Genomic DNA, 11,618 nt, shown 5'->3' with positions numbered 1-11,618 from the left:
AAGTTTACCTTAAAAACAACAATTGGACTTTCATTTGAACTTAAATAAATAATGTTTAAAGATAGTTTTAATTTTAGAACTAAGAAAAACATAAATAAAGTTTTGTTTAAACTTTGAAAATCAAATTATTTACTTAGTACCAAAATAGTAAAACTTAAGAACATGTACTAAATAAATATTTTTCAAAATCTTGATCAATTTTATTTAGGTTAATGTTTTGTCATTTCAAAATAAATATCAATTCAAAGCTAACGGCTCAAGATTGCATTAAGGCTTAGCACTAATTTAATTTCTTTTTGCATTAGTTATGGATGAGTTCACTAGATATATCCAAGACAATGTGCTATGGTGTCTATTATTTGTCAATGATATAATCTTAGTTGTTGAAAGTAATGATGATTTTAATGCGGAATTAGAATTAAGGAGGCATACACTAGAATCTTAAGGCTTTTAATTAAGTAGATCTAAAACTTAATAGATGAAATGTAAGTTTAGTAATTATATGAAAGCGAATGCTAGTGTGATTAAGTTGGATGGTAAGCTAGTACCAAAAAGTAGTCATTTTTTATATTTGGGATTAATAATTTAAAGTGATATTGAGATAGAAAAGGACGTAAAACATAAGATTCAAGTAAGATGAGTGTGGTAATGAAATACATCGTATGTGTTATGTGATCGTAACATGCATTTAAAGTTAAAAGTGAAGTTGTATAAAATAATTATAAGGGCTACGCTACTATATAAAATTGAGTGTTCGATTGTTAAGAAACAATAATTGAAGAGAGAGGGCCATTTGAAATGATTTGGATATGTGAAACACATGTCTATCTATGTACTAGCTAGGAGAAATGAGCTTTTAGATTTATGAAAGACCAAAATTTCTACATATAGGCTACCAACGACATGGAAACAAATAATAAGAAATTATAAGAAATTCAAGAAAGTAAATAAAATGTTATTTTTTATAGAAATGAATGGCATAAAAAGATTCAAAATTTTTGACCTAATATGATTCCTTTTTTTATCTTTCATACAATTAGTCTCAGAGTGGTAGGATATAAGATTTAGTTTGTTGTTGTGGTTGTAATGTTTTGAATAAAATTATCTCTTAATATAGTAATTGGAAAAAATACTTTTATGACATTCATTAGAAAATTTTAATTATTTAACTTTTTTTAATTTTAAGCATTTAAATTTAACTATTTAGATTTTAATCATCATAAGTAGTAATTAAGTTTTGAATAATTAAGTCATCAATTAAGTGAATATAGAATTGATATTGATATGAATTTTTTTTGTTGATGTATATAAAAAGCCTCTGAATTACAATTATATAAATATTCAAATTCATATCTTTTTATTACCATCAGTTGATTTTTCAAATATTTATTTTCATCCAATTGAGCTTTTAATGGAGAGAAAAAGGTTAATTGCCATCATCAATTTTCATTTAACTGAGAGTTCAGTTGACTAAAAAAAAATATTAAGGACTTAGTTGGATGAAAATAAATATTTGATGACTTCATTAATTATAACGAAAAGATAAGAGTTTGAATTTTTTTTATTTTTAGTTTAGAAATATTTTTTATATTCAAGCCTAATTTTTTTTTTGTTCTTTCCAAATCAATTCTTAGAATGGAAACTCTCTTTGCATATTGATATATATAATTTTTGAGCAACGTGCATTGATCAATGATTTTTTAACTTGTATGACTAATTATATATATAGTAATATATTTCAAGATTTTGCAAAAGAATTAATCACGATAGGACTATAAGCCAAAAAAAGAAGAAAGAAAAAGCCAATAAAGACAATTGGTATCAAAATTTTGAAATTATATAAATTATATATAAAAAAAAAAAGTTGTACATTAACATAATTCTAAAATGAGGCTAAAAGCATAACAGAGTAAAATATGCATGCCAAGGAGATGTTTTCTCCTTTTATTTTCAAGCAAACTTTACTCTATTAAGAAGTCAAAAAATGCTTTCCTTATTGTTTAATTAACATGGTTTATCGTTTCCTACTTATGAGCCAGCGGGATAGATGTTCCGGCAGGGGCGGAGCATGCAGACGGGTTCTGTTTGCCCGTAAGTTTGGGACTGACATTCGAACAGTAGGATATTGCGGGTCCTTCAGGTCCTTTGTATGTAAGATCAATGTCAGCGAGCTCCACACCCTCGCATGGCAAACCGCTGCTGCAAATAAGCTTGACAGCTTGCTGAGTTGAAGATGTGCCTCGAATGTTCTTGAAACTGATGTTGCTGAGTTTAATACGTGATGGAATCTGGATAAACAAAATAATGCTTTAAATATTGAGTAAAGCTTTTCATTTGATCAGTATTTTGATAAATACGTACCTTTAAATCACATTGATTCCACGGGCAATATTCTTGATCAATAAGGATAGGATTGCCGACGTTATTCATGGTAATATCTTCAAAATGCATGTCCGATGCAGAGCCAGGATAGGAGGCTGGCCAACTTTTGATTCTAACACCATTCATTGTATTACTGATGGTGCACTTCGAGACTTTAATTCCAGAAACTGGTTCCTCACCTTGGAACTTTCCAAGACTGCCGATGCTGATACCATGACCTGGCCCACAGGTTACTCCTTGGACGACCACATTCTTGCTACCATCACCGATAGAAACACAATCATCACCAGTTTTTATGTCTGTGTCAATAACATTCACCCCATCTGATCGACCAATGTGAATTCCATCTGTGTTCAGACTGTTTTCTGGTGCAGAGACGGTGAAATGTTGGAAAGTGATGTTTTTGCATCCCAAAACATTAACGTTAAACTGTTTGCTGTCTTTGGTTGTTATATCTTGTATCATGGCATTGCTCACAAAATTGAACCTTAAGTTCTGTTTAGTTTGAGAGTGGAATAAAGTAACACAAGAAATAATTTTTGTTAGTGACATTACTTTCTACTAGTGTAATAAAATGGGTAAAACATATTATATTTAAAAACTAGGAAGCAGAACGTTGTACATAAAAAAACTTAATTATTCATTGAGTACTCCTCATCTATAATAAAAGCATTTAGATTTGATAGTTGTTCAATGTGATATTATAAAAAACAAAAGAAAAAAATATTTTTCTTTAATTTGAGGAAATCTAAATAGAGTTTTAGAAAGAAATTCGATTTCTTGCACAAGGAAAGAAACCTTACAATGGGAAGTGCGGCACAATATTTGTTTTTAGAACAATCATTCTTGCCCCAAGCAGCGGCTCCTTGGCCGTCAAAAACTCCACCACCAGACATTGTAAATTGTTCAAGTTTGTTAAAGACGACCCAGTTAGGGTCCTTGAAAGCGCTAGGATCAGCCGGAGCCTTCACAGTGCCCTGAACTTGAAGCTCAATAGGACCCTTGCAGGGACCTTCTAGGGTTGCTTTACTTAATAAGTATGTCCCTTTAGGAATCACAATTTTAGATGGAGTAGTGGAAGCACATGCTTCTTTCCAAGCATCTAACAATGGCTAAGGCAAAAAAAAAAAAAAAGATATCATTAAAATAAAATTTTATATATTTCATAGTTGGAAAATAAAATTGAGTGTATTTTTGCTTACCTGACTCAAATCCGTCTTCTCATCAGCCTTTGCGCCATACTTGGCAACTACATCAAAAACACCTGATTGAGCTTTAGCAGTTGAAGTGAACAAAAGCAATAATACTGATACGACTGTAATACTCAATTGTACATCCATATTTTTCCTTTCCCAAGTATTTGAATTTCTTCTTTTCAATTTTTAAATGGTGAATTGTTGTGAAGGAACAATGATTTTGCTTTTGTTTTGTTTCAAACCATTTTATATAGAATACTTGGAAAGCTACAACCAACCAATTTTTAACCGAATGCTTTCTAATTTTAGCAACGTGAGTAACATATGGTCTTAATTTACTTACTATTTTTAGCTCTTTTTTTTTATATCTATCTGATTGGATATGTGTAATCTGTAGTTTACCACATATTTTAATTAAATTATATTTACGACTTTCGCGACCTTTTTATTATTAACATTCTTTAACTAACCGAGCTAACAAATCATATGTTGTTTGAATTAATGCTTTAACTTTTAAAAATATTATACTTTTTTTTATTTTATTTCCAGAGTCCCAATCTGATTGACTGATATACTATTTGTGCAAATAAACGCCACTTCATTCGTCGTTATCATAAATAACCTTTGTGTGCAAGATTAAGCAAATTGATAGCTCCGATCCATTTGTTAATTCTCAATTTGGTGGCCATGCTAGTGAAAATATTTGTTGCAGCGTAATAATTTTGGTTGGTTGTCGTCATCAGTATATCAGCATGAGTTTTGAGTAGGGTAAGACAATATGAGCTTAGGTTCTGTTTATTTAGTAGAAAATAACTTTTGAAAACTAATTTTAAGAAATATTTATATTTTTTAAATTGAAAAAGATCTTTATTGTTTGGATAAATTAATAAAAAATATTTTTCATCATTTGATTATATTTTGAAAAATATGTTTTTTTTTTCAAATAATATTAATATAACTATTAAAATATTAAAAATTATTTATTATTGAAATATATTGAAATGATTTATTATTAAAATTATTAATATTAAAAAATATTTATATTTTAAAAATAATATTTAATATTAAAATATTGTATTAATATAAAAAATACTTAAAATAAAACTATTTATTATTCTTTATATTATTTATTCATATACTATAATATTATTTCTTAATATTATTTATTAATATATTATATTGATAGTATATTATTTATTAATAATATCTTATTTATTCATGTAGTATTGTAATATTTATTAATTAAATTAATAATTTTTTAATATATTATTTATTAATATATTATAATATTATTTATTGATATATTGTATTAATATATTATGATTTTATTTATTAATATTAATATATTCGTATATATTTATTTATAATAATATTTATTAAGATATTATTTATTAAGATTTTTATTAATATATTATATTAATATAATATTATTTATATTTATTTATTAACATTGTGTATCTACATCATTTTCATATAGGGAATAGTTGTCATATATTAGTTATTGATAAATTAGAACTTGTACTAATGTAAAATGATAGTTATGTGACAAATAGTAGTCCATTCCATTCATGCATGAAAATACTAAACATAAAGCATAGCATTTCTAATAATAAAGCAATTGCGGTACTCATGGTTCAAGAATAGTTCCACCGTGCAAGAACCCCACATAATCAACTCACCAATGCAATAAAAGAGCTTGAACCAAACAAATAGAACAAGAGAATTCAATCGTCTTAAGAAGATAGAGAGAGTTCAAGAAAAGCTTGAAAGGGAGTTGAATAAGATTTTGGAGTTTTTGAATAAGTTGAACAAGAGGAAGAATGTAGAAGAGAATACTAATAGTAGGACCATCCATCACAAGAGATAGCCGACCCTCTTTACCTTTCTGATTTTGGGCTGTACCAAGCCCAGTCCACACAGGAATAGCGATTTACATACCTTATAAGGTATATATACCTCGAAATATAATCAACTTCAAATCCAAGGTATTGCCAAAGCTTTATAAATCTTGTCTTTACTGAAAAGGCAATATAATTAATTCAAGTCCCTGATCTGGATGCTCCAAAAAAAATTTAAAACCAAAATGCGATGAGTCACTGAGGGACTTAATAGCTAACAAAAAGATGCGTATGCTCGAGGAAAGGTTATGAGTAGTAGAAGAATTGGTTTTTATGGTTTCGTGGATGCTGCTGGGCTCTGTTTAATCCCAAATGTTGTTATTCCTTCAAAATTCAAGGTATCGGAGTTTGAAAAATATAATGGTACAAAATGCTCAAAAACCCACATCACCATATGTTACCTAAAGATGGACACCTATGCTAATAATAAAAAGCTGTTAATACATTTATTTCAAGATAGCCTTACTAGTTTTGTTGCTAGGTGGTATGTCTAACTGGATAGGACATGTATTCCATCGTGGAGTGAAATGGCCTGTAACTTCATCAGTCAGTATCAATATACCATAGATTTAGCTTATGATCATCTATGTTTACAAAATATGAAAAAGAAGGCAATTAAATCATTTAAGAAGTATGCCCAAAGGTGTAGGGACATAACTACTCAAGTTCAGCCACCTTTGACTGAGAAAGATACCATAGTGTTATTTGTAAGAACTTTAAAATCTCCCTATTATGGAAAGATGATGGAGAATGCAACGAAAAACTTCACTGATATTGTGATTTCAAGAGAAATTATTGAAAATGCCATTAAGAGTGACAAGCTTTAGGAAGGAGAAAGTATAAAAAATGGAGGGTTACTTAAAAAAAAAAAAAAAACTAAAGCCCAAATTGTGAATTTTGATAGGCAACAATTCAGAAGTGATGCTCTATATCCACCACCTATTTATCCTGTTTACTATCCCACGTTATGGTATTGCGCAGGCCCTTTACCAACCATATCCACAATCAACTTACCTATCAATCAACTTTTCAAGTACTTGCATATGGGTCTGATGATATCACTACATCAGCTTCAAAGCCTAATAACCAAGCAAGTGGTTTAAGAAGATCTTATAATAACCATGAAAGGGCTCATATTGATCCTATCCTTATAACTTCATTGAATTATTCTCAGAACTGGTAAAAAATGACTTGATATCTTTAGTTATTCTAGAGCCATTGAAGCTACCCTATCTAAAATGGTATGATGCTAATGTCACATGCGATTATCATAATAAGAACGTGGGTCATTTTATTAAAACTTACCATGTTTTCAAACACAAGGTGAAAAGTTTGATCCAGAAAGGCCAGGTGAGCTTCGGTGAATCAAAAAGGCAAGATGTCAATAAAAATCCTTCACCTAATCACACATGGGCATAATTTTGAGATGAAAAAGGATGTTAAGGCTAGTTGTATGTTGCTTATCATTTTAGGATTTCTTTTAAAATAATGTTAGGATCTTTTTATGTAATAAGATTTCATTTTTTATCATTTTAATAAAAGGCAAGCATGATGCATCTCATTACATTTTCTCATTCATCCCAACCATTATTCCATGCTTAGGTTTTTCACATGTCTTTTTATTTCCATTCTTAAATTTCAAATAATGAATGTTTAGACAATGATAATAATGATTCTAGGATTTAATTTTGAAAACTCATTCAAATTGATCTATGGAGACTATTTGAGCAAAAGAAATAAACTGCTAGCAGATATAAAATAGAGATGTCTTGAAGATATACAATCTTTTATAGCGATCCATGAGTTTGTCTTTTTTCAATAGATAATCTTCAAAGAAAGCATTCACATTTAAGATGAAAAATGATTGTTTTTCTTTTACAATTCATAAAACTATCCATTCGTAACTCTTTTGAGCCCATTAGGATTTTTTTTTCTAAAGAACCCCAATCAAAGATCACCTTCCATATTGGGGGATAAATTGTGAGAAGAACATACTTGAAAAAAGAAAGAGGTAAAAAATCACAAATGTCTCAAAGATAAAAAAAAAAAATGAATGCCACAAGTAAGTTAAGGCAAAGTAATGATAATCCTTTTGTAAGAAATAAAATGAAAAAAAAGAAAGAAAAAAGGTAGTAAAATGATGTGAAATGACGTAAAATGACCAGTTGCATTAAATAATGAGAAATGATCCTTTAGTTTTAAACCCTTTAAGCATATGTTTTGAGCCTATTTTATCTATTTCTTTCTTAATCCCTCACCATAGCTTACATTACAATCTTTAAAAGTCTATTTTGATCAAATGTGAATGCTCAAATTAAATTATCATATATTGGGCTAAGGCATGCTTGTGATGGAATAATGGAATTGTGTTATGTTATTTTAGAGATTAATGTGTGAGAGATATCATTAATGGATGAAAAAATTGAAAAAAAGAAGAATGAAAAATGAAGAGAGATGAAAAAAAGAAAAAAAATGAGAGATGAAAAAAATGAAAAAATGTAAAAAAAAAAAGACTCGAATTGAAAACTAAAACGGTGATTTGGATAAAAAAAACCCTCTAAGCTAAGAGTTGGATAGACAATTCAAATATATAGAAGATCAAAAACATCTGAGATCCTTCAAAGTTGGGGCAAAGTTCAATGAGATCAAAACAATTTAAAAAGTCAATGGAATGAGCTTTTGAAAAAGAATTTTATATTAATGTTAAGAATTATCTAAGTATTCAATGTTTAGACATTGTAGTACCATTCAATACCATCCCTAGTGATATGCTTCGAATTTGTTCTTTTACCCGTTTATTTTTTTTACTAGACTAATTCTTGTATTGATTACATTTCTCCCAATTCACCTTGTACTCTCTTATTTTTGCATCCTCAGAATAAATCGAGAAAATATATGATTACATTATATTTTTCAAGAATTGAAATGATAATGAATGAATGATAATATTTAGAAATTATATTTGCATTCCTTTGAAAAAAAATCCAAGATGATAAAGGCAAAAAAAAATTATGGATGAAACCTAAAAAGGTGATTTGAAAGGACACATGGGTTGACCAAGTGATAAATATAGTAATGGATCAATCGACATAACCTATGAGTTGTGATCAAATGATGAAAATAATATGGATCAGTAGACGAAATTTGTTCTGAAATTGTTAGTGCTGAGAAGCTTGTGAGTTGTGATCAAATGATGGAAATAATGTGGATCAATTGACGAAATTTGTTATGAAATTATTAGTGCCAAGATGCTAAAAAGTAAATATAAGATGGTGGAGTCTTGAGAACCATATTATCACAATTAATTAGAATTTCATGACAGTAATGTTGGTGACAGCTGCATTACATGCATTTTGATTGCATTGTTGTCTGAACAATACATGTATATAATTTGATGAATATTTGAATCTTAGCTAGCCATACATTTGCCTTATGTAGTAAACATTTGAATCATGGTTAGAATATGGCATCTACATTATTTGTGAAAATCTAGACTGTTACATTTGTATAATTAAGAAAACATTTGCATCATTATTATGATATTTTTTATATACAAAATTTTGATTTTGAGAAAAAATTGAGAATTTTTAGGATGAAAAATTGAGAATTTTTTAGGACAAAAAATTTTGAACTTTTTTATGAAAGCTTTTTAAGATAAGGCTGGGAATCCTCGAATGGAAAAATGTTTTATGAGGAAAACATTTAGAGTTCTAAAGTTGTGGAGCCTTTTTAAAAATTCATTTTTAATGTTAAAAATTTTAAATGAGAATCTTTAAAAAGTTTTAAGTGAGAATCTATAAGGAATTTTAAATGAGAATCTTTAAGAAGTTTTAAATGAGAATATTTAAGGAGTTTTAAATGAGAATCTTTAAGAAGTTTTTAAGGAATTTTAAATAAGAATCTTTAAGAAGTTTTAAATGAGAATCTTTGAGTGAGAATCTTTGTTTTTGAGTTTTAAATAAGAATCTTGAGAATTTGTGTGAATTTCCAAAGTTTTTGAATCCAAATCTTTGAAATATCAAATGTGAATCTTTGAACTTTTGGATGTGAACCCAAAATTTTTTGAATGAGAACCTTTGAATTTAGATGTGAAATTCTAAAATCTATTGAATGTGAATATTTGAACTCGAATGAGAAGCTTTAAAATTTTGGATGAAATATTGAAGTTTTTTTTTAAAAAATCTGATGGGAAATATTAAAATTTTTGAATCAAAATATTTGAAATCTTGGAAGTGAATCCCTGAAGTTAAAAAAAAAAATTTTAGATCTTTAACTTTTGGGCGTGAATCTCCAAAATTTTTGAATGTGAGTATGAGCGTTACAATTTTCATGCGAATCCTTGAATTAAAATTTTGGATATGAATCTCATAAATACGAATCTTAAAATCTTGCAAATTTGAGTTCGTGTGAAACTTTGAATTGCGAACCCTTGAATTTCAAAATTGTAATTCTTTGAACTTAAATTATAAATCATTGAGTTTCAATCGCAAATGTTAAATTATAAAATTTTTGAATACTTCAAATTGTGAATCTTTGAAGTTTTGAGATTTTACAATTGTTGTTAAGTCGCACCTAGACATGATTAGTGTTTTTATCTTTGCACAATTCTTGTTTCACAAAAAATGCGTAAAAAAAAAAGCAACTGTGGACACCCTAATCTATCTGGGGCTTTAATTGTTTCTGTTAATAAAAATAAAAATAAAATTAAGAAAAACTTTAGGGTGGTTGGATTTGTTTAGGATTGTTCCTTTAGAGTTATCAAATTTGGGATAAATTCAAAATTGAAGCTTGAATTTAAACGGAATTGGAAGTCCTTTTAGGTATAAAGTTTTTTTTATCAGAACCTTATAAATAAACATACAGATCAAAGAAAGGACATAAAGAAAAATCAGAGAAAAAATACACGTAAATGAAGCCATAGAATATGGGGTTTCTTTAGACTTTTTGGTTTGAAAAAGAAGATTTTTTTCTTCTTTTTGGAAATTTTTCTAGAAAATTCTTAGATTTAACCAATTTTTTTCAGATTCTAGTGACATTTGAATTTTTCAATGAATTTTCCAGAATTCGGTTGAAAATCCCGATGAAGATTGAATTTTTCGATAAACTTTCAGTGACTCAACCTAGATTTTGGTGAGTTTTCTAGAATCCGATGAAGATTCAACCGGCATTCTTCGAGTTCTAAAAAGAGAGAGAGAAAAGAGAAAATGAGAAAGGGAGAGAAAGAAAAATCTGATGGAAAAAACAAGAACTTGGTCTTTTATATTACTACTAAATGATCTCGTTTTGGGCGTTTAAGAAACCTAAGATCCATGTGTTTTCTAGTGGGTGACCTAACCCATAATGCTTAACCTATTTTCAACCTACGTCTTTGTCCTTGTCTCCAACCGAGCTGAGCTGCATGGTTCCAGCAGCTTCCCCTGCCCACAATCAAGTCGAATTGAGCCATTTTCCTGTTTTAGTTTTTATTTATTTATTTATTAAAATATTTTCTCATAATTAAAATTTTAAAAAAATTTTAAAAAATTAAAAAATATAAAAAAATAATTTTTTTTGGAAAAAAATACTAATTATCCAATGATAGAATTTTGAGAAATTTAAAACGGTAAATTTTTATAAAATTCCTAAGTGAGAAATTTTTTTCTAATTTAATCGCAAATGGTGGAATGATTTAGATAAAGTTTCAATTATAATAATTAATATTTTGTTTCAATTTAATTATTTGACTTTTTTTAATTTTAAGCATTTAAATTTAACTATTTAGATTTTAATCATCATAAGTAATAATTAAGTTTTGAATAATTAAGTCATCAATTAAGTGAATATAGAATTGATATTGATATGAATTTTTTTTGTTGATGTATATAAAAAGCCTCTAAATTACAATTATATAAATATTCAAATTCATATCTTTTTATTACCATCAGTTGATTTTTCAAATATTTATTTTCATCCAATTGAGCTTTTATTGGAGAGAAAAAGGTTAATTGCCATCATCAATTTTCATTTAATCGAGAGTTCAGTTAACTAAAAATAAATGTTAAGGACTTAGTTGGATGAAAATAAATATTTGATGACTTGATTAATTATAACGAAAAGATAAGAGTTTGAATTTTTTTTATTTTTAGTTTAGAAATATTTTTTA

The 11,618-nt window shown here is 27.9% G+C and overlaps 1 protein-coding gene across 1 annotated transcript; it reads right to left on the bottom strand.

The window, feature by feature from the left end:
- Positions 1-1,861: 1,861 nt before the first annotated feature.
- Positions 1,862-3,908, bottom strand: LOC111313527 (polygalacturonase-like). Its single transcript, XM_089752513.1, has 4 exons — positions 3,585-3,908; positions 3,186-3,494; positions 2,362-2,877; positions 1,862-2,288 (listed from the first exon to the last, which is right to left on the bottom strand). The coding sequence occupies exons 1-4, from the start codon at positions 3,720-3,722 to the stop codon at positions 2,025-2,027; spliced, it is 1,227 nt and encodes a 408-aa protein (XP_089608639.1). The 5' UTR covers positions 3,723-3,908; the 3' UTR covers positions 1,862-2,024.
- Positions 3,909-11,618: the final 7,710 nt, after the last annotated feature.

Source organism: Durio zibethinus, chromosome 23 (assembly GCF_047325235.1).
Source record: "Durio zibethinus cultivar Kanyao isolate XHJ-2024 chromosome 23, ASM4732523v1, whole genome shotgun sequence".
NCBI classification, from domain to species: Eukaryota; Viridiplantae; Streptophyta; class Magnoliopsida; order Malvales; family Malvaceae; genus Durio; species Durio zibethinus.
This window is presented reverse-complemented; position numbering and strand designations above follow the sequence as displayed.

What these genes read in the sequence shown, in the direction of transcription:
- LOC111313527 (XM_089752513.1), bottom strand. Translation starts at nt 3,722, where the DNA reads ATGGATGTACAATTGAGTATTACAGTCGTATCAGTATTATTGCTTTTG. An exon ending in AGAAGACGGATTTGAGTCAG is followed by an intron (nt 3,495 to 3,584) that starts GTAAGCAAAAAT and finishes TTTTTGCCTTAG; the next exon opens with CCATTGTTAGATGCTTGGAA. An exon ending in ATTGTGCCGCACTTCCCATT is followed by an intron (nt 2,878 to 3,185) that starts GTAAGGTTTCTT and finishes CAAACTAAACAG; the next exon opens with AACTTAAGGTTCAATTTTGT.